The sequence below is a fragment of the Chenopodium quinoa genome, unplaced genomic scaffold, assembly GCF_001683475.1.
Source record: "Chenopodium quinoa cultivar QQ74 unplaced genomic scaffold, ASM168347v1, whole genome shotgun sequence".
Classification (NCBI taxonomy): Eukaryota; Viridiplantae; Streptophyta; class Magnoliopsida; order Caryophyllales; family Amaranthaceae; genus Chenopodium; species Chenopodium quinoa.
Genome location: NW_018744113.1, coordinates 2,840,916 through 2,861,587, shown reverse-complemented (window position 1 = coordinate 2,861,587; position 20,672 = coordinate 2,840,916). Strand labels below are relative to the sequence as shown.

Here is a 20,672-nt window from a genome sequence, read left to right as displayed (position 1 = left end):
TTAAGCTACTTCGGAGACAAAAGGTGAGGGGTGTGTGTACTCTAAACAACAAAGATAACAAGAAGAAATCAAATATATCAAGCACTAGGGTTTAGGATCCACATATACTTGTAATGGATACAACTAATCGGGAATGGAATTGACTAAGTCGAGTGTTGCGAGGGAAAATCAATTATGCTATCAAGTGAGTATGATAAGCTAATCTCCTAGAGGTCAAACTAGCGTCAAATACGAGAGACTCTGGCTATGAACTTCACAAATCAACTCAATCAACAAATGCAAGCCACAAATCAATTGTCCGTATCAATGTGAACCTACAATGCGATCTAGTATGAATAGCTAGGTTGATCACTCCTAAATTAAACACACACATGCACATAATCAATCAACCAATTTAATCACAACATCAACTCCATCAATTTTCCCCAATATAATCAATCCATTACTCATATATGCTTCACCATCACCCTAGCAAGTAAACTACTCACAATTCATCAAGAAAATCAAAATCAAAACTAAGCTAACCAACAATTACATCATCATCAATTGAAATCAAACTAAATCAATCAAACAATCAATAAACTTGAACAATTAACAAAATAATTGAAATCAAAACTAAAGATTGAATTAAAGTGAAAGAGATTCTTACAAACTTGAGCCAAATCAAAGAAATTATACTTGAAATCATCCAATTGCAACATTCATCAACTACAACCATCAACCTTGAAGTTTCTCTCTCTACAAAACCAAGAACTACACTTTCTCTCTCTAAGAAAATCTATCCTTATTCTAAAACTAAAACTTCTCTAATGATTCTCTCTCTAAATATAGAAGGAAAAACTATATATAGTAAAACTAACAAAGAGAAGGTAGTTAGATCGTCTAAAGAAACCCACATATGCGCGGTCATCACCAAAGAAAATGTGTGGCCGCTCATAAAAGGGTTCGGAACATAGATCCTAGGTGGCATGCCCGCAACAAGGAGAGGCGCGCCCGCGCCACTAGGCTGCGCAACCGCGCCATGGTCGTGCGCGCCCGCGCCTAGGAGAAGGGTAACCCCCTTCCTCTTCAACCTTGCTCTTCCTCATGCGCTCCACTTGATGATGTTGATATACACGGAATGTAGCAGTCTTCAAATGGCTTCCACGGCGGGTTCAATACCAAGAATGGTGCCCCCACCTCATGAATGCACCAGCTCAAAAACTTGGACCTTGCGTTTCTGTAAACTTAAACCTCAAATAGTAGGCGAGAGGAACCTCTAACGATGTGAAACATGGGAAGGAGACTCGGGAATCCTCGGATTATGATCTCAACCTGAAAAATGAACAAAAATAAAATAAAAATAAAGGGAAAACTAGCATAATAAACTAAGAAATGCAAGAAAATAGAAAATCAACTAAGAAAAATACAAACTAAAGAAATAAAGTGCAAAACTAAGAGAAAGCTAGAGAAAAGAGACATATAATAGCATGAATTTCACCCTAAAGAGGATCAAATAAGTGCCATAAATGACACTCATCAAATTCTCCCAAGCTAAACTTTTGCTCGTCCTCGAGCAAAACAAAGAAAGAAAGAATAAGGATGAAAGACTTATTCAAAAAGAAAAAGAAAGACTCAAGAAGGGAATATACACTAATACTCACTTTCATAGGAATCACGGTTGTTTTTTGCTACAACAATCCCTTTAAACCCCAAAGTCGCCTATGAGGACGAGTGAGGTCTCGTAAAGGTTTCCTAAGAGTTTGACCTATAACTCTTCAAAAGAAAACATGAGGCAAAACATAAAGGTAAAATCAAAACAAAAGAAAAGAGATAATAGAAACCTCTACAAATTGGACTTTACAACATGACTACATTTCAAATGAATGAAAAACTTTCTCAAGTAAGTAGAGGTATGCACGTTCCAAGATATCCAAGGTTGATAAAAACATAAAATATGCTAAGCGTAGGGAACTAGGTGTCACACTCCACTTTCATCCCGTTGAATCTTACCGCGTTCTCCCTCCTAGCTTCAAATCTACCTCTAGTGAGCATCTCAATGGTTCCTTGAAGGAACCGAAAACGAAGAATCTATAGGCTACTCGACATCTTGACTATGCATCCCCTCTCTTAGGCTGTAACTCACATTTCCCTCCCCCGATGAATATCTCAACCGCTTAGGTCAAAAGGACTTTCCAAAAGGTTGTAATGCAAGGGCAAAAAAGGGTGCGAGTAGGCTAAAATTTGAAATTAGTGGTTTTCCTAATCAATGAAGAAAAAGAATGGCCAATTATTAGGATCACAATCAAGTAGTCACCAAAACAAACAAAAATACATACACCCCATACCCCCAAGCTTATTCAAAGCTATACTTACAAACCTATAAACAAAAAATGTAAACGCTTCTCCCCCAAGCTTAAATGAAGCATTGTCCTCAATGCTTAGAAGGAGAAAAGTAATACATATCAAAATATATCTGAATTTTCACATTTTTACTTTTTTTTTTTTTCGTTTTCATAACAATTGTCCTCGCCACTTGTAACTATGGACGGCTTTTTCAACTTTGCACTTGAATGTCTTGCCTTTTTTTAACTTTGGACGGCTTTTCATTTATTCACTTGCCGTTATTCACAAAATATACACAAAACACAAGCTTGCTTACATTTTTGAACTAATATCCATACTAACATACCACAATCTCCAAAATATGATCATTTGCTTCACAAAAACCAAAAATGGAACAAAAAGAAACAAAAGTCTCAAAATCTAAAGATGTGGCTTGAAAAGAAGGGAAAAGGCTCAAATGGTGAGCAAGTAGGCAAATGTAAACTCAAAAAGAACAAAAATGATGAACACTATCCTAGAAAAGAAAAAGTATCACCCCGAAAAGATGCCTTTATCCTCCCTAAATGGTTCGGTCTCAGGTTTAAGAACTATGGGTCAAGATTCAAGATTAGGTCCGCAATAATCAAGGATCCATGCCGCTCATGCAAATAGATGTAGAAGGCTTGAAAAATAATGAACCTCACACGGATGTAGCAAAAACTCACTATTGGCGTCAAATCAACTATAGGGAGCAACTACCAAGCATGCCACAAACAAGTAGAATCCAGCTTCATGATCCTCCTAGTTCTAACCAACTACCTTAGCATACGTTATTCTTGAATCAACCGAGCATAATCTCAAACCATGCATATCACTACTACTTAGGAAGTTATTCATGCAAAGGCAAAAGTCAAGTGATATGTAGTCCAATTCATAAAAGAGAAGAAAAGAAAAGGCCTCAAAAACTATGCACAATTTAAAAGAAAAAGAAAGAAAAGAAAAGATAAACAAAGGAAAAAAAAAACAAAGATATAGGAAAAATAGGAAAACAAAGAAAGGAACAAAAATGCACACATAACACATAATTCCCAATCGTAATACAAGTGATCAAATGGCAACATCGCCAAAGATCCCAAACACTCTAGGTGTTAAAAGCATACATCCTCGAACCATTCAACTTCCCCTAAACTAATCTTAATCTATGAATCCAAGAAACTAAAAGAGAAAAATTAGAAAGGTCTCACTGGGCAATCCATGCTTAGCCAATAATAAGAAGTCAAGAAAAGGATCACCGAATAAAGCTCCAAAAGCATAAGCAAGAATAAGAGAACCAGATGAGATCAAAAGTAGAAGAGAAGGCTATATACAAAGAAAAATTGTTAGTAACTTCTAAGCAAAACAAAAGGACTAGAAAAGCATAAAAAGAAAAGAAATCAAGAAAAATAAAATCGGAGAACAGAGAGAACAAAAAGTCATCTTCAATCGGAAGAAATCATCAGTAATACAGACATACATACAGTAATCATCATCAGCGGAGTATCAGTAGAGAAGTCATCAGAAAATCATCATCAGGATAGCAGAATCAAAGTATCATCAGCAAACATAATTAGAATAACATCATCAGAAACATCATCACGAAAGAAATCCGAACATAGCCATAAAGAACCACTAAAGTAAGGGGGAAACGCATGAAGCATAGCCAATCACAATAAAAGTCCCCCAAGCTCAAAATGAGCTACCCCCCCCCCCCCCCCCCCCCCCCCCCCCCCCAAGGTAAACCTAGAAACAAGGCATACAAAGAAAGACAAGTGAAAAACAAGCAAAAGGGAGGGTAGCAAAAATGGTATCATTGGCACTATGGTAAAAGGTAGAATGGGTACTCCCCTCACCTATATCAGAAATCACATGGCTCACAACATCATCAACAACCATGGGCACCTTACTCCTTAACCTACTCTCCTTCCTCAACAAATCCAAGGCATAGAAGTGGGACCAATCATCTAAGACGGGCGACCCCGAAAGTCCCCACCTACAACTAGTCTCTGGGTTAGGGAAAGGGTTAGTTTTGGCCGGGTCATAGGAAAAGTCACATCCTCCGGGCCACTTGTAGTCATAATCGCCCGGAGAAGTCCCACGAATAGCACTTGGGGCCACATTAGGCCCCTCCCAATATGGGTAACACAAGCGAGGGCCAATGGATTGTCAAAGGGCTCCCATTGATACTCGGGTCCTTGTTAGACCGAGAGGTACGGATAGTTTAAGTAAGGCTCAATCTCTCGTAGTAGTAGTAGTAGTAGTAGTAGCAGCAGCAGCAGCAGCAGCAGCAGCAGCAGCAGCAGCAGCAGCAGCAGCAGCAGCAGCAGCAGCAGCAGCAGCAGCAGCAGCAGCAGCAGGAGCAGCAGCAGGAGCAGGAGCAGGAGCAGCAGCAGCAGCAGCAGCAGCAGCAGCAGGAGCAGGAGCAGGAGCAGGAGCAGGAGCAGGAGCAGGAGCAGGAGCAGCAGCAGCAGCAGGAGCAGGAGCAGGAGCAGGAGCAGGAGCAGGAGCAGGAGCAGGAGCAGGAGCAGTAGCAGGAGCAGGAGCAGGAGCAGTAGCAGTAGCAGTAGCAGTAGCAGTAGCAGTAGCAGTAGCAGTAGCAGTAGCAGTAGCAGTAGCAGTAGCAGTAGCAGTAGCAGTAGCAGTAGCAGTAGCAGTAGCAGTAGCAGTAGCAGTAGCAGTAGCAGTAGCAGTAGCAGTAGCAGTAGCAGTAGCAGTAGCAGTAGCAGTAGCAGTAGCAGTAGCAGTAGCAGTAGCAGTAGCAGTAGCAGTAGCAGTAGCAGTAGCAGTAGCAGTAGCAGTAGCAGTAGCAGTAGCAGTAGCAGTAGTAGTAGTAGTAGTAGTACCTCCAAAAGAAGAAGTACCTCCCCGAGATCTCGATGGTAAAGTGAGAGCAAGTGAGTGATCCGAGACTTAAGGGTTGGGACGGAAATTAGGCAATGGAGTCTTCCTAAGAGATTGGTCGATCGGCCACTTGTTCGGCTTCCAAGGAATATTATAGTCCAAATAACCGGCGGTATCCTCCGGATGGGGATTAGGGCACCAATCGGTTGTCCTAGAAACCTTCCAAATGTACAAGTCTTTTTGAGTAGTACGCTCCAAGAATCGTTGGTTGATCAAGGCATAAATACTTAGAAGGTGGGAAGGAGTCTTCTCTCTCTTATCACGAATCGACTCAAGAGACTCGACCATTGCACCATACCTCTTGTTAAGGGAAAGTATCAAGATAGTAATCATGCCTCCTAGTTGGATACTTCCGAAGAGGAAGACACCGTCTCGAATATCAATGAAACGATCAAGCAAATGTGAAGCAAAGTCGATGACCTCCACCTCATCCTCAAGTGGCTTAACGCAAGCCATAACCAACTCAACTCCTCTCGTGAGATAGCACCAAGGGACTCTTTGGAGAAAAAGGCATCAGTGAGAAGCCAGCTAAAATATCTCATGGTCGCATGAATGATTGAAGCTGATTTTGAATATTGAGGGCGATAGGAACCCTCCACCGAGATATGCCTCCACCACGAGCCCTCCCTATATTTGTGATCACGTTGCAACGGTTCAAATGCTGGATAAATGTAAGGAACCCCATCCATAGGCTTTGGAAATTTGAAGACCTTATTAAGATAGGAAAGAGGCATCGAATGATCGTTGTTGAAAACTTGAAAAGTGAGAGTTTGAGAGGTTTCACCATCCGACTTCTCCTCATGTACCTCAAGTGAAGCGAGGAACTCAAATGTTATCCGAGCAAAAGTAGGAGCATTGAGGCCTATGAACTCCTCTAGCCCCAAATTCCAAGCCAAAAACCGTACATCATCATCAATACCCAACAAAGTAGTTCCCGATGAATCATAGAATCTAGGAGACAAACGCCTCTGAGACGATAGATTGACAAAATTGTCCCAATGTTCTTGTTTAGTTAACCCGATGCCAAAAGTCCCCTTGATGTTGGGTGGAGGAGGAACCACCTCCCTATAATTTGAGCATCTTGCTCTTTTAGCTCGACGGAGGGGAGCCATCTACACACCACAAACAATATGTAGGTTCAAAATCAAGAAGAAATGATGTGCAAAGACAATGCATAACAATGGAAAATCAAATAAGAACCTCATCAAGTAATAGGCAAATATTCACACCCAAGTGAAAAATGCACTAGAAAATAACAATCATGAACCATAATTTTGCATCAAGAGCAACAACACTCCATACCATCATCTAAACCCTATTATGGACATCAACACTACCAATCATCATAATAAAACAACAAATCTAACACTGGTGGTGCCAAAATCATAGTATATTCAAACAAAATCAACCATCTCAAAGTCAAATAATCAACAACGATTCATCATCAACACAACAAATAAGGCAAGAAATAAGCAATATGGATACAATAATAAGGCTAGTACCAAATCAATTCAAATCACTCATGAGCAACCAAGGTAGAAAATTTATCACCAAAATCAAGAGGAAAGAAGAAATCATACCTGAGAAATCACAAAGAAATGGAACAAGTAGCACTATCACACACTAACAATCCAAATTTCAAACTTCAAACCCCAATCAAAAAGTACCCAAAAATCTCAATTTTAGGAGAGAAAATCACAATGAAAGTGCAAAATTGAGATTAAGAGTAATAATCAACTAGATGAAATGAGATTTGATGAAATTGCAATGATAAAATAATGATGGAGATGAAGATGATGCTTGAGCAAAACTAAAGAATATGAAGTGAGAGAATAGGGTAAGAGAGAGAAAGAGAGGCGGTGCAACTTAAGAAGGTCCATTTTTGCATCTTCTACCTTAGTTTAATCGCGTACTTGTAAAAAGGTGTCAACCTCTTCATTATTTTGGAAAACAACATTTTTCCTTCAGAAATTTCCTCTTACATTTTCATTAATTCATTCCACATTCCCACAAACTTTGCATTTTCCTATGAAATGCTCTATATTCATTGTTCCATGAATTTGAATTATTCAGTTTGTTTCTTCATATTTTCTTGTTAATTTTTAAAAAATTCTTCACAAATCCAATACTAGTATAATATGTATAATTATATCGTAAAGATAGACTTAGGCGTATTACAAAGGTTATTTTAAAATTTAACTCAATAACAAACTTGCAGCGGAAAATTCAACTCTTCTTTATTAATACTTAAAATAGAAACCACTGTCATGAGTACTGAAATTGAAAATAAAGGCAAACATCCCTAATCTAGGTGAAGCCCAAATCCCGAGACTCCCATATGCTCAAATCATATATACTCCACATGAAACATTCATCACTAATTACCACTAAGGTAATCAGGCCGGGAGAACCAAAACAAATAAGAAATATAGATTAGCAAAATATGCCAAGTACATTAAAGTGAAAGAGTGTTGCCCTTGATGTTTTGATGATAACATGTTAATTGAGATGAACACTACAAGAGGGGGGGGGGGTGAATTGTAGTTGAGTTCCTAAATAATAATTTTGCAAATATAAAACAGAACAAAATAGGAACTTGCGATGCACACAGATTTTACGAGGAAACCTTCTAGTGCCCAACTAGAAGTAAAACCTCGACCCTACCTTAGGGATTTCAAACACAAATACTTCCACTATAATAGGGCAAACACCAAGTTACAACCTATTATAAATCAGCCTCTACTCACAAGTTTCCACTCGAACTTGCTACAGAATAGATCACTGTTCTTCCCAGTCTGAGTCCCACACTCAAACTCTCTCGTACTCCCTAAGTACAGATCTTCCCCCTTCTCACTAGAAGCTCTCTCTGTATGCAATGATAAAAATACTCTCACCCTAATAAACCCAAAACCAAATACAAGAATTAACACCTAGTATATGATCGGCAAGCTATGCATGAGACCCGAAACTAATATGACAGTATGATAAGCTTGGTAAACTCACACGACTATAGCTCTGTAAATTCTTCACGCATAAAACTCACAAAAACCTAGGCTCATGTTATTCTCTACTATTTATACGAGTATTACCTGTATAAATAGTAGGTTTACATAAAGATAAATAAGTAAAACTTAACTTATCTTAAAACACGGTTTTTTAATTAAATCCTTTGAAGAAAATCTTTTCAGAAAATAAGATAGAAATATTGAATTAAAAAGCATAATATCTTTTTAACAAACTGATTTTAAGAGATACATATTTAAAGAAAATCTTTTTCCGATTTCTATCTTTTATCTTTTCCGATTTTAATTTATTTGCCAAGCTAACTGTCACACATCTAATAAGTTTCATGCATATCCTACTTAACATATTTAACAATGAATCTAGAAGATAAAATCTTAACTAAAACATTGCTGCGTTGTATTCTTGTTCTGATAGGTTTACTTGGACTCCACGCTTACTAAGTTCCTCCAAAGATCTTAGTCAGCAATCTTCAAGTTCCTGTGAAGGAACGTTCCTGTGAGGGAACTCAGTTCCTGTTAGGGAACTCTTCTTTTATATTGAATAACTTTCTTGATAAAGAACTCCTTCAAGTCTTCTCAGCTTTAGTTACTTCTTCCATCTCAAAGATCAATTTCACCTAGGCTACACAAACACTTGAAAAGTCTTTATGAGATGAGTTTGCTGTAACTTAAGTTCCTCATCATCAAAACCTTTAAACATCAACAATTTCCCCCTTTTTGATGATGACAAACTTAAGCAAACTCTTGAGAAAGTTAAAACAAAATAAAAGGTCGTATTTTTGTATTTTAATTTTATTGACAGAAAATAAACACACAACAGAAATAAAACAAAAACAAAAAGTAAGCTAAGTAAACTAAAAGTAAACTAAACTGAGAAAGTTATGATACTTTCTCAACTGGAACTGAGAACAACTTTAGCCTCCATGTTTGCTTCTTCTTTTCCCCCTTTTGGCATTATCAAAAAGTCCTGTATTTTCAAGTTTATTAAACATCCACCAACAACCCCACAGGCAATTCATCGAGTGTGGGAAACTAAAGGCAGCGCTGCTAAACAACCTCAAGTAAGATCTACTCTTCAGCATAAGTGTTCAAAATATACACAACACACAAGTATAAGCAAGAGTTCCAACTTTTCATTAAAAATATTTAACATCCAGATGAACAATTTTAAAAATTTACAATCAAAATCAATTGTTCAAATACTTAAAAATGAAAATTAAATATGTTCATAACTAAGACAGTGAGAGAAAAAGCTAGGCTGATTTTGAGATGGGGTAGGCTGAATTTGAGATGGGGTAGGCTAGGTTTCAAGAAACTCCAGAATCTTGTTGAAGTCCTCCTTTGTTTGCTTTGCAGAGGCCTCCAACTTTTCTTCAACCCCCTTGAGCTTCACTAGGAACTCCTCCTTCTGTTCCTGTAGAGCCTTGTGAAGTTCTTTCTCCTAGAACTCCTTCTGTTCTTGAAGGTCCTTGGTCTGTTTGAGCATCATTCTCTTGAGTTCCTTCAACTCCTTACCCTGCTCCTAGACCAATTTTTCAAGTGACAGCACATGAAGTTTTCCAGCTGAGTCCTTCATTTGACTCTCTACCCTCTCCATTCTGTCAGCCAACTCAGCAACTTGCCCTTCAAGGATATTCTCCTCGACATCCAAGTCTAGTGGTTGTTCCATGCTAGTTTGAGGAACACTACTGGCAGAAATCCTCCTACTCTTCCTTACAGGCTGTTCTGACATAGCCTTTTCCTTCCTCTTCCCTGTAACTCTCTCTTTCTTTTTCTCTCCTTTCTCTAATTTCTGAATTTTTCCCTGTACTACTTCCAGACTTAACCCAGCAAGGGTTTCCTCATTGATCACATTTTCTGGCTTCTCATTCAAAGCCCCATATTTTCCTTTTAAGATCACTCCTGCATTTTCAAAAACAGTAGACAAAATGGCTCCATACCCCACTTTTGTCCTACTTGAAACACAATGAGCTAGATGCTGATACATCAAAGAAGGAAAGTTCACCTTAATCTTCTTTGAAATGCAGAAGATTATAGCCATATCCATTAAGCATGCCTCTCCCTTCTTAGCAGTCCTAGGCAGAATAGTCTTTTTCACCAAATTAAACAGTAGCTTATTTAGAGGGCTTAGATCATTATGACTCATGACCTTCTTACCCCTCTGTCCTCCTAATTCCTCAACTATATCCCCAGCCATGAAATTTCCTACATTGATACTACCCTTTCCCTTCAAGTAAGTATCAAAACCTTCAGTAGGAGCTTTTAGAATTTTACCTAGAGTTTCTAGGTCCAATTCAATCTTTACATCATTCACCATGCTCGTTATTATTCCCAATTTTGCCTGAAAATTCTGGCAAAATTCATTCATAGCAGCAGGATACAAGTAATTTGATGAAACCCTAGTCAACAGAAATTCCCTACCTTGAAATTTAATTAAATCAAGAAACTCTAAAAATCTTGCTTTCCTACACCACACAGCGTCAAGACGATGACCTACTACATACCTTCCTGCCATTGATTCAAGTTCCTCTTGATCAGTTACCTCCTCTTCTTCATATTCCTTTTCCGATTCTTCCTTTTCTGAGTTGTTCTCCTCTTCTTTTTCTTCCTCTTCTCCCTCGCTTATTTCTTCTTCTTCTCTGTTCTCCTCTTTTGTCTCTTCCGGGTTTTTCTCTTTCTCAAATTCATCAACTTCCTTAATGTGCTCTTCCAGAGATTTTACACTTTGTTTTCTTTCCTTCCACTCCTTTAATTTTTGAAGAACATTCGAGACAGAGGAATCCCCTTGATCGATTTTACTCTCTACTTCTTTTGGTTTTGGAGGAGATTTCTTAGGGTTTTCAGAAGGTGTTTGAGAGGTAGAAGATGCTTTGTAGTTTACCATGGCTAAAGAAGATGATTCTTCTTGAATTGAGTTTTCTGGACTTTGGGATTCTTCTGAGGAAACAAACTCAGCAATGATCACCATTGAAGCTTAAGAAAGGGTTTTAAAGGGGTTTTCAAAGTTTTACTAAGAGGGAGTAAATTTGATGTGACAGTGAGGTGAAAGAAGTGGGTGAAAATTTGCTTTTATAATAAATGAAGCGGTGTGAGGGAATTTAGGAAGTTTTCACTGTTTAGTTATTAATTGAACAAATTCAATTAATTTTTCAAAATTTAAACACTGGATGAATCTTTCAAAAAAAATTTAAATTTCCAAATTCAGTTAATCTTGATTGAAGTTTCTATAAAACACAATTAGAACACGCTTTCAACATGTATGCAATGTACAAATTTAATAACTTATACAGTTGAGCAATTTAATGAACTTACCTTTGGTAGTTAACAACGGTGACACTTTAGCTATGTTTATCACACCAAGTTTGTGGTAGAAGTTCTTTTTTCTCTATTTACAATTTTTTGACTTTGCCATATCTTGGAACTTTAGAGGCTAGTACTTCAGCTTGATCATTCCAAGTTCCAGTCTCAATTTCTCAAATCTTTCTCTTTTCAAGGGTTTGGTTAGAATATCTGCAGTTTGATTTTCAGTTTGGCAAAATTCTAACTTAATATTCCCTGGCTCCACATTATCTTTAAGAAAGTGATGCCTAATGTGGATATGTTTTACCTTTGAGTGTTGAACTGGATCTTTAGAAATACATATAGCACTTGTATTATCACAATAAATAGGCACACAATAAAAAATAATACCAAAATCTCTGACTTGTTGTTTTATCCATAAGACTTGTGAGCAACATGCTGCTGCAGCTACATACTCAGCTTCTGCTGTAGATAAAGCAACTGTGTTTTGCTTCTTGGAACCCCAAGAAACTAAACAAGGTCCTAAAAACTGTACCATACCTGAAGTGTTTTTCCTGTTTACAAAGTCACCTGCATAGTCAGCATCTGTAAAACTATTCAAATTAAAAGAATCACTTCTAGGATAGAAGAGACTCAAATTGTCAGTTCCTTTCAGGTATCTAAGGATTCTTTTTACTGCTGTCAAGTGAGACTCCTTTGGATTTGCTTGGAACCTGGCACACAGACCTACACTAAAAGATATGTCAGGTCTACTAGCTGTTAGATAAAGTAGTGAGCCTATCATACCTCGATACATAGATTGATCAATGCAAGTTCCAGATGGATCTTCATCCAATCTAGTAGCAATTCCCATAGGAGTATTGTTGGTTTTGGCATTTTCCAACTTGTATTTCTTGATCAGTTCCTTAATATATTTTTGCTGATGAATCATAATTCCCTCTTCAGTTTGCTTAATTTGCAAACCAAGAAAGAAATTTAATTCTCCAGTCATGCTCATTTCTAAATTCTCCACTCATAACGTCAGCAAAATACTTGCACAGAGATTCGTTAGTTGCACAATAAAATATCATCAACATAAATTTGTACAACTAAGATATCGGTTCCATTTGACTTTAAAAACAATGTTTTATCAATTTTACCACGTTTAAAACCATTAGCCAAAAGGAACTTAGATAATCTTTCATACCATGCTCTAGGAGCTTGGTTTAACCCATAAAGAGCCTTGTCAAGCTTATAGACATGGTTTGGGAACTCTAGATTTTCAAATCCAGGAGGCTGTTCCACATAGACTTCCTCATTTAAGTATCCATTTAAGAATGCACATTTGACATCCATCTGGTACAGCCTAAAACCCATATAAGCAGCAAAAGCAATAAGTAAACGAATAGCTTCTAACCTGGCTACAGGTGCAAATGTTTCTTCATAGTCAATTCCTTCTTGCTGGTTGAAACCTTGTATAACTAGTCTAGCTTTGTTCCTAACAATAATACCATGTCCATCTAGTTTGTTTCTGAATACCCATTTTAGTCCAATGGACTTCTTGTCTTTAGGTCTAGGTTCCAGATGCCAAACTTTATTTCTTTCAAATTCATTTAGTTCAGCTTGCATAGCATTAATCCAGTCTGCGTCAGTTAAAGCCTCAACATAATTTTTAGGTTCCATGGAAGAAAGGAATGTATTGAATGCACAGAAGTTCCTAAGCTGAGATCTGGTTTGAGTTCCTTTTGTGATGTCACTCATGATTGTGTCAACTGGATGAGATTTCTGATATTTCCAGGGCCTTGGAGTGAAATCTTTGATTGGGTACATCCTCTCTTCATTATTGTTGACTGGTTCTTCTGTAGGAACTTGATTCTGGAACTCGGGTTGAACTTCTTCAGGAGTTTCCACATTTTGGTTTTCATTAAGATTTTCAGTCTGTTCTTGAAGTGGAGTTTCTGGTGCATTCTCTAACTCTGGTTCAACATTTGTTTCATTATTCGTTACTTCTGCAACTTCACCATGCTGCTTCTGTAGTGATGCTAGTTCCTCATCTGGATTTTGCTTACGCACAAGTCCAATTTCGAAATCATCATCACAATCCTTTACATCAACCAAATTTTCAGTCTCATCAAATATAATATGTACAGACTCCTCAACACACATTGTTCTTTTATTATAAACTCTATAAGCTTTACTATTTGAGGCATATCCTAGGAAAACTGCCTCGTCACTACGTTCATCAAACTTTCCCAAGTTCATTTTACCATTATTGTGAACAAAACATTTGCAACAAGAAGATCTAAAGTAAGAGATATTAGGTTTTCTCCCTTTCATAAGTTCATAGGGAGTTTTGTTGGTGATGGCCTTAACAGATACTCTGTTGAGTATATAACATGTTGTGTTCACTGCCTCAACCCAGAAATTCCTAGGCAGCCTGCTTGATATCAACATTGTCCTTGCCATGTCTTCAAGACTCCTATTCTTGCGTTCCACTACTCCATTTTGTTGTGGAGTTCTTGGGGCAAAGAAATTGTGATCCATACCATACTCAGCATAAAATTCATCAAATTTTGAATTTTCAAATTCTGTTCCATGGTCAGATCTAAGATGTATCAACTGATTACCTGTTCTTCTCTGTTCTTTCTTAACAAAAGCCACAAACTCATCAAACGTTTCATCCTTGCTTACAAGAAAGAAAACCCAAGTGAACCTTGAAAAATCATCAACAATAACCATTACATATTTCTTACCACTTCTGCTTTGGATTCTCATTGGACCACAAGGATCCATATGAATGAGTTCCAAAGGTATTTTGGTACTTACCATCTTTTTGGACTTGAAAGAAATTCGGGTATGTTTACCTTTAGCACAAGCTTCACACACTTTATCATACAGGAACTTAATGCAAGGAAGTCCTTCCACTAAGTTCTTAGATCTTAGTTTATCAAGTAAAGAAAAGCTTGCATGACCAAATCTTTTGTGCCATAAAAGAGGATCATCCTCAATAACACTAAGACATGTTAAACTACTGTTAGGAACCTCGTTAAGATCCACAACATATGTGTTCCCCTTTCGAGTTCCTTCTAAAATAATGTTCCCAGTGTCATTGTGGATGATTCTACACTTATTTGAAGTAAAACTAACAGAGTTACCTTTGTCACAAAACTGAGAAATACTTAACAAATTGTGCTTGAGGCCCTCGACCAAAAATACATTATCAATAGCATGGGAACGTGAGCTTCCTATCTTACCAATAGCAATTATATCACCTTTCATATTATCACCAAAGGTCACAGTTCCACCATAGTAGGCATCCATCCAGTGAGAGAAATCTAGTTTTGTCTCCAGTCATGTGCTTAGAACAACCACTGTCGAGGTACCAAGTGTTGTTCCCCCTCACTGGAACCTGCGAGAAGAATTTAAACGTTAGAGTCAGGAACCCATGTTTCCTTAGGTTCCTGTGTAACATGGGTTGATTCATTTTTCTTTACCCAGATTTGTTTACATGTTTGATTTTCTTCTGAGTGCTTTGTTCTTTCTTAGGGCACTTAGCTTGCTTATGCCCTGTATTGCCACAGAAATAACAAACAATGCTACTGGGCAAGTTGACATACTTCTTTTCTTTCTGGAACTTCTTTTTAAAACCCAAAACTTCAGTATTCTTAGTTTGAGCCTTAGTGATCCAATCAGGAACTCTATACTCTATTGGTTGTTTACCTTTCCTAGCCCTCTCAAGTTCCCCCTCAAGACGTGCCTTATCCATTTTTAACTCTTCTAAATCATGTTTCAATTTTTCAAAATTCTGATAATCAGTCGGTGGAGGAACTTCAGAGTTAGGAGTGTCAACACTCAGTTTTAACAAAGACAATTCCACATTCAAGAGTATGTTATCTTGTTTTAAGTTCTCTAGAGTCTCTTTTAGAATTTTATTGTCATTAAACAGACTGAAGAACCTGTATTGAATGTCAAACTTCATGTTATCAACCCATTCACTGTTCTCTTTGTAAGTTATCAAAGCTTTATCACTTAGATGTTTGGATCTATGCAATTCTTTTAGATCTTCTTGAATTTCCAAAACAGTATCTATTAGATTCTCTTTAGACATATGTATTAATTGATTGTAAGAGAACCATACCTTAGACTCAAGCTCCTTTAGCTTGGCAGCTTCATCAATTTTTGCCATTAGACATAAATGAGCAGTTTCTTCTGATGGTTGATCCTCCTCTTCTTCTTCTGAATCTGTATCTCCCCAAGCAGCAAGCATGGCTTTCTTAACGTTGTCCTTGGTGAAGTAAGGCTTGTAGACTCTTGACTCTTTGGATTGCTCCTTGCCTTTAGTCTTGCCTTTCTCTCCATCCTGAACAGGACAATCTTTGATAAAATGATCCTTTGATCCACACTTGAAACACGTTGTGTTTCTGGAACTTGTATACTTCTTGTTCCTGTCAAACTTCCTATTTTTCATCATCTTCTTAAATTTCCTCACTAGCATAGCCATCTCTTCCTCATCAACTTCTGATCCTTCTGAGTCTCCAGCCTTGAGTGCCAAACCTTTATTTCTGGAACTTTCAATGTTGGAACTCAGATGAAGTTCATGAGTCATCAATGATTAGTTGTTCCATATTGAACTTAGTAAAGTCCTTATCTTCCTGCATGGCAGTAACCTTGGATCTCCAGCGTTCATCTTGTGGTAGGCTTCTCAGGATTTTTCTTGCCTGTTCATCAATAGGAATTTGCCTGCCAAGGGAGTTCAGTTCATTAATAATATCATTGAATCTAGTAAACATCTCTTCTATGGTTTCTTTAGATTGCATTTCAAACCTTTCATACCTAGACATCAATAAGTCTATTTTAGAACGTTTTACCTCGTTAGTACCTTCATGAGTTACCTGTAACAAATCCCAAATCTGTTTGGCAGACTTGCATCCCATGATACGATTATGTTCATGGGGTCCAAGTCCACAGTGCAGATACTTTATAGCTAAAGCATTCATTTCAAGTTTCTGATAATCTTCTTTATCATAATTAGAAATAGATTTAGAAACTACCTCATGCTTGTCATTGGTTTGAGTTATTTCAAAATCACCAGTTTCAATTACACGTCAAACCTGGTAATTTTCGGCCTTGATGAATATCTCCATCCTGTTCTTCCAGTAGGCATAAAACTTACCGTTGAGCATAGGTGGACGTTGGGTAGAGTACCCTTCTTCAAGTTTCTCCTTGTAATTCATCTCTCCAGGAACTTACTCAGCAATATAATCTGCTTGCACGTGAGAACCGTGCACTGATACCAATTGTTAATTGAGATGAACACTACAAGAGGGGGGGTGAATTGTAGTTGAGTTCCTAAATAATAATTTTGCAAATATAAAACAGAACAAAATAGGAACTTGCGATGCACACAGATTTTACGAGGAAACCTTCTAGTGCCCAACTAGAAGTAAAACCTCGACCCTACCTTAGGGATTTCAAACACAAATACTTCCACTATAATAGGGCAAACACCAAGTTACAACCTATTATAAATCAGCCTCTACTCACAAGTTTCCACTCGAACTTGCTACAGAACAGATCACTGTTCTTCCCAGTCTGAGTCCCACACTCAAACTCTCTCGTACTCCCTAAGTATAGATCTTCCCCCTTCTCACCGGAAGCTCTCTCTGTATGCAATGATAAAAATACTCTCACCCTAATAAACCCAAAACCAAATACAAGAATTAACACCTAGTATATGATCGGCAAGCTATGCATGAGACCCGAAACTTATATGACAGTATGATAAGCTTGGCAAACTCACACGACTATAGCTCTGTAAATTCTTCACGCATAAAACTCACAAAAACCTAGGCTCATGTTATTCTCTACTATTTATACGAGTATTACCTGTATACAGTAGGTTTACATAAAGATAAATAAGTAAAACTTAACTTATCTTAAAACACGGTTTTTTAATTAAATCCTTTGAAGAAAATCTTTTCAGAAAATAAGATAGAAATATTGAATTAAAAAGCATAATATCTTTTTAACAAACTGATTTTAAGAGATACATATTTAAAGAAAATCTTTTTCCGATTTCTATCTTTTATCTTTTCCGATTTTAATTTATTTGCCAAGCTAACTGTCACACATCTAATAAGTTTCATGCATATCCTACTTAACATATTTAACAATGAATCTAGAAGATAAAATCTTAACTAAAACATTGCTGCGTTGTATTCTTGTTCTGATAGGTTTACTTGGACTCCACGCTTACTAAGTTCCTCCAAAGATCTTAGTCAGCAATCTTCAAGTTCCTGTGAAGGAACGTTCCTGTGAGGGAACTCAGTTCCTGTTAGGGAACTCTTCTTTTATATTGAATAACTTTCTTGATAAAGAACTCCTTCAAGTCTTCTCAGCTTTAGTTACTTCTTCCATCTCAAAGATCAATTTCACCTAGGCTACACAAACACTTGAAAAGTCTTTATGAGATGAGTTTGCTGTAACTTAAGTTCCTCATCATCAAAACCTTTAAACATCAACATAACACAAGTCAAATAAGTGGACTAATGATTTCTGTGAGTCTTGTGGTTTATTATAAGTTGCAGGAAACACTCAAGGCAAAGGAACACGAGGAGCTAAAAATAAAAGAGATCAGTTGCAGAGTTCCTATGAAGGAACTAAAGCTTCGGAGCAGAAGCTAAGGAAAGAAGACTCGGAGCAGAGACTTCTTAGAGAAAATAAAGTCTGAAATATTTTCTATTTTAGGTTTTATGTAAGTGAAAATTAATTAGGGATTAATGCTTAGTGGAATGCGTTTGAAAAGGATAAGTATTATTGACTCGCTAAAAATAGGATAGTTTGTTTGGAAAAATATCTTTTCTGATTTTATCCTTTAATGTTGATATTTTTATTTTCAGAAAAATATCTTTGAAAAACTAACTCCCTAAACTTGCGCAAATGACTGTTGATTCAGTCTTCACCACTTACAAATATACTGCTTCCTTAAGGCTCAACGTGCCCTGATTTTAGGACATGATTGAAATATTTGGAAGTGGTGAAGAGTAGTGGCATTGATATGCAACAGTGGTGGTGTAAGTGGTGGGAAGTGTGGCGTTTTCACCAAGAAATGTTTTCCTATAAATATCGAAGTTATTTTCTGGATAACTTTGCCTTGCTCAAACACTTTTGTCTTTCTTTCTTGTTTTCAAAAGAGTCAAGAGTCGCATTCCACTAAAGTGTTTTTCTTAATTACTTTCACTAGAGTTTTATATTTGAGTTGTATTTTGGGAATTGGGAGTTTGAGTGAACTCTAAGAGAATTCAGTAGAGAAAGAGAAAGAAGAGAAGAGTGGCAAGTAGTGGGACTTGCTGCTGGGAACTTCAAGTTCGTAGAGGAACTTGAAGATTGATTCTTTAGGTTGTTATAGGTTGTTTGCCCTGTTATAGTGAAGAATCTTTCCTAAAATCCCAAGTGGTCGTGGTTTTTCCTCTTGTTAGGGCCAAGAGGTTTTCCACGTAAAATCTCTCTGTGTTTACTTTAAGTTCCTGTAGCTTAGTATTATCAATTCCGCAAAAAGTTAGCTCAATTCTCACAAACTACAATTCACCGCCCCCTCTTGTAGTATTCTTCTAAAGTAACAATTGGTATCAGAGCCTAATCCTCTCGAATTCAGGACACCCTGAAGAGGAGAATCTTGGTACAAGATGAATACTCATGAAAATCTTGAAGAAGGGTACTCTACTCAACGACCTCCTATGTCAAAATTCTATACCTATTGGAAGAATATAATGGAGATCTTCATCAAAGCAGAAAATTATCAGGTCTAGAGAGTTATCGAAGTAGGAGACTTCGAGGTAACCAAAACCAATGCTCAAAACGAGGTAATTCCTAAACCAATGTCTGAATATGATAAAGAAGACTTTGATAAAATGGAAATCAATGCAATGGCTGTGAAACTGCTTCATTGTGGGCTTGGACCACATGAACACAATCATGTTATGGGGTGCAAGGACGCAAAGGAAATTTGGGATCTCCTTCAAGTAACTCATGAAGGAACTAATGTAGTGAAACGTTCTAAAATCGATTTACTCATGTCTAAGTATGAACGTTTTGAGATGCAACCCAAAGAATCTATCCAGGAAATGCTTACTAGATTCACTAACATTATTAATGAATTAGTTTCTCTTGGTAGAAAAATTCCTACTGATGAGCAGGTCAGAAAAGTGCTAAGAAGTCTTCCTCAAGACGAGCGTTGGAGAGCTAAGGTGACTGCCCTTCAGGAAACAAAGGACTTCACAACGTTCAACATTGAACAACTTGCTGGTTCCCTCATGACACATGAGCTTCATCTAGGAACCAGTAACAGTGAAGGAAACAAGAACAAAGGGCTAGCACTGAAAGCTCACCAGGAGGAATCAGAAGTGGATGAAGAAGAAGCAGCAATGCTAGTCAGAAGATTCAAACGAATGTTCAACAGGAACGGACGGAACTCCATGAACTTTCAAAAGAAGTCTTCTAACTCCAAACCAGACTATGGATGTCACAAATGTGGATCAACTGACCACTTTATCAGAGACTGTCCTCAATGGGATATTGAGAAGGGAAAAGGGAAGTTCAAAGAACAAGGAAAAGTGAAATACAAGACTCCTTTCTCGAAAACCGATGTCAAGAAAGCAATGATTGCTGCTTGGGGAGACTCTGACCACTTTATCAGAGACTGTCCTCAATGGGATATTGAGAAGGGAAAAGGGAAGTTCAAAGAACAAGGAAAAGAGAAATACAAGACTCCTTTCTCGAAAACCGATGTCAAGAAAGCAATGATTGCTGCTTGGGGAGACTCTGAAAGTGAGGAAGATGAAGATCAACCTGAAGAGGAAACTGCCAATCTTTGCTTGATGGTAAAGTCAGATGACAGGCGTGCATACCTCAAGGAACTGGAAAAGGAGGTAAGTGAAAGTAACTTTGATAATGCTAAACTTAGATCCTTATCCAAAGATGCTTTAATTGATCTTATTGTTGAAATGGAAATAAATCTAAGTGATGAATGCATGCAAAGGAACGAGTGTCAAAAGGTTCTGCAAATCTAGAAAGATCACAGTGCTTGGCTGGAAACAGCAAGAAATCATATTCAAACCAGATTTGGAGAGT

At 37.5% G+C, this 20,672-nt stretch overlaps 1 protein-coding gene across 4 annotated transcripts in view; it reads right to left on the bottom strand.

Annotated features, from left to right (window-relative positions):
* Positions 1-615: 615 nt before the first annotated feature.
* The window catches only part of LOC110692501, a 33,090-nt gene continuing 13,033 nt past the window's right edge, over positions 616-20,672 (bottom strand). For 2 of the 4 annotated variants that reach the window (XM_021869518.1, XM_021869519.1), the window contains exon 3: positions 14,963-16,283. In XM_021869518.1, the coding sequence (XP_021725210.1) occupies positions 15,034-16,149 (1,116 nt within the window). In that variant the 5' untranslated portion in view covers positions 16,150-16,283 and the 3' untranslated portion in view covers positions 14,963-15,033. Of the gene's footprint in view, positions 1,315-14,962; positions 16,284-17,588; positions 17,984-20,672 lie in introns of those variants that run through there. The other 2 variants (XR_002505476.1, XR_002505475.1) reach the window with 2 other exon arrangements.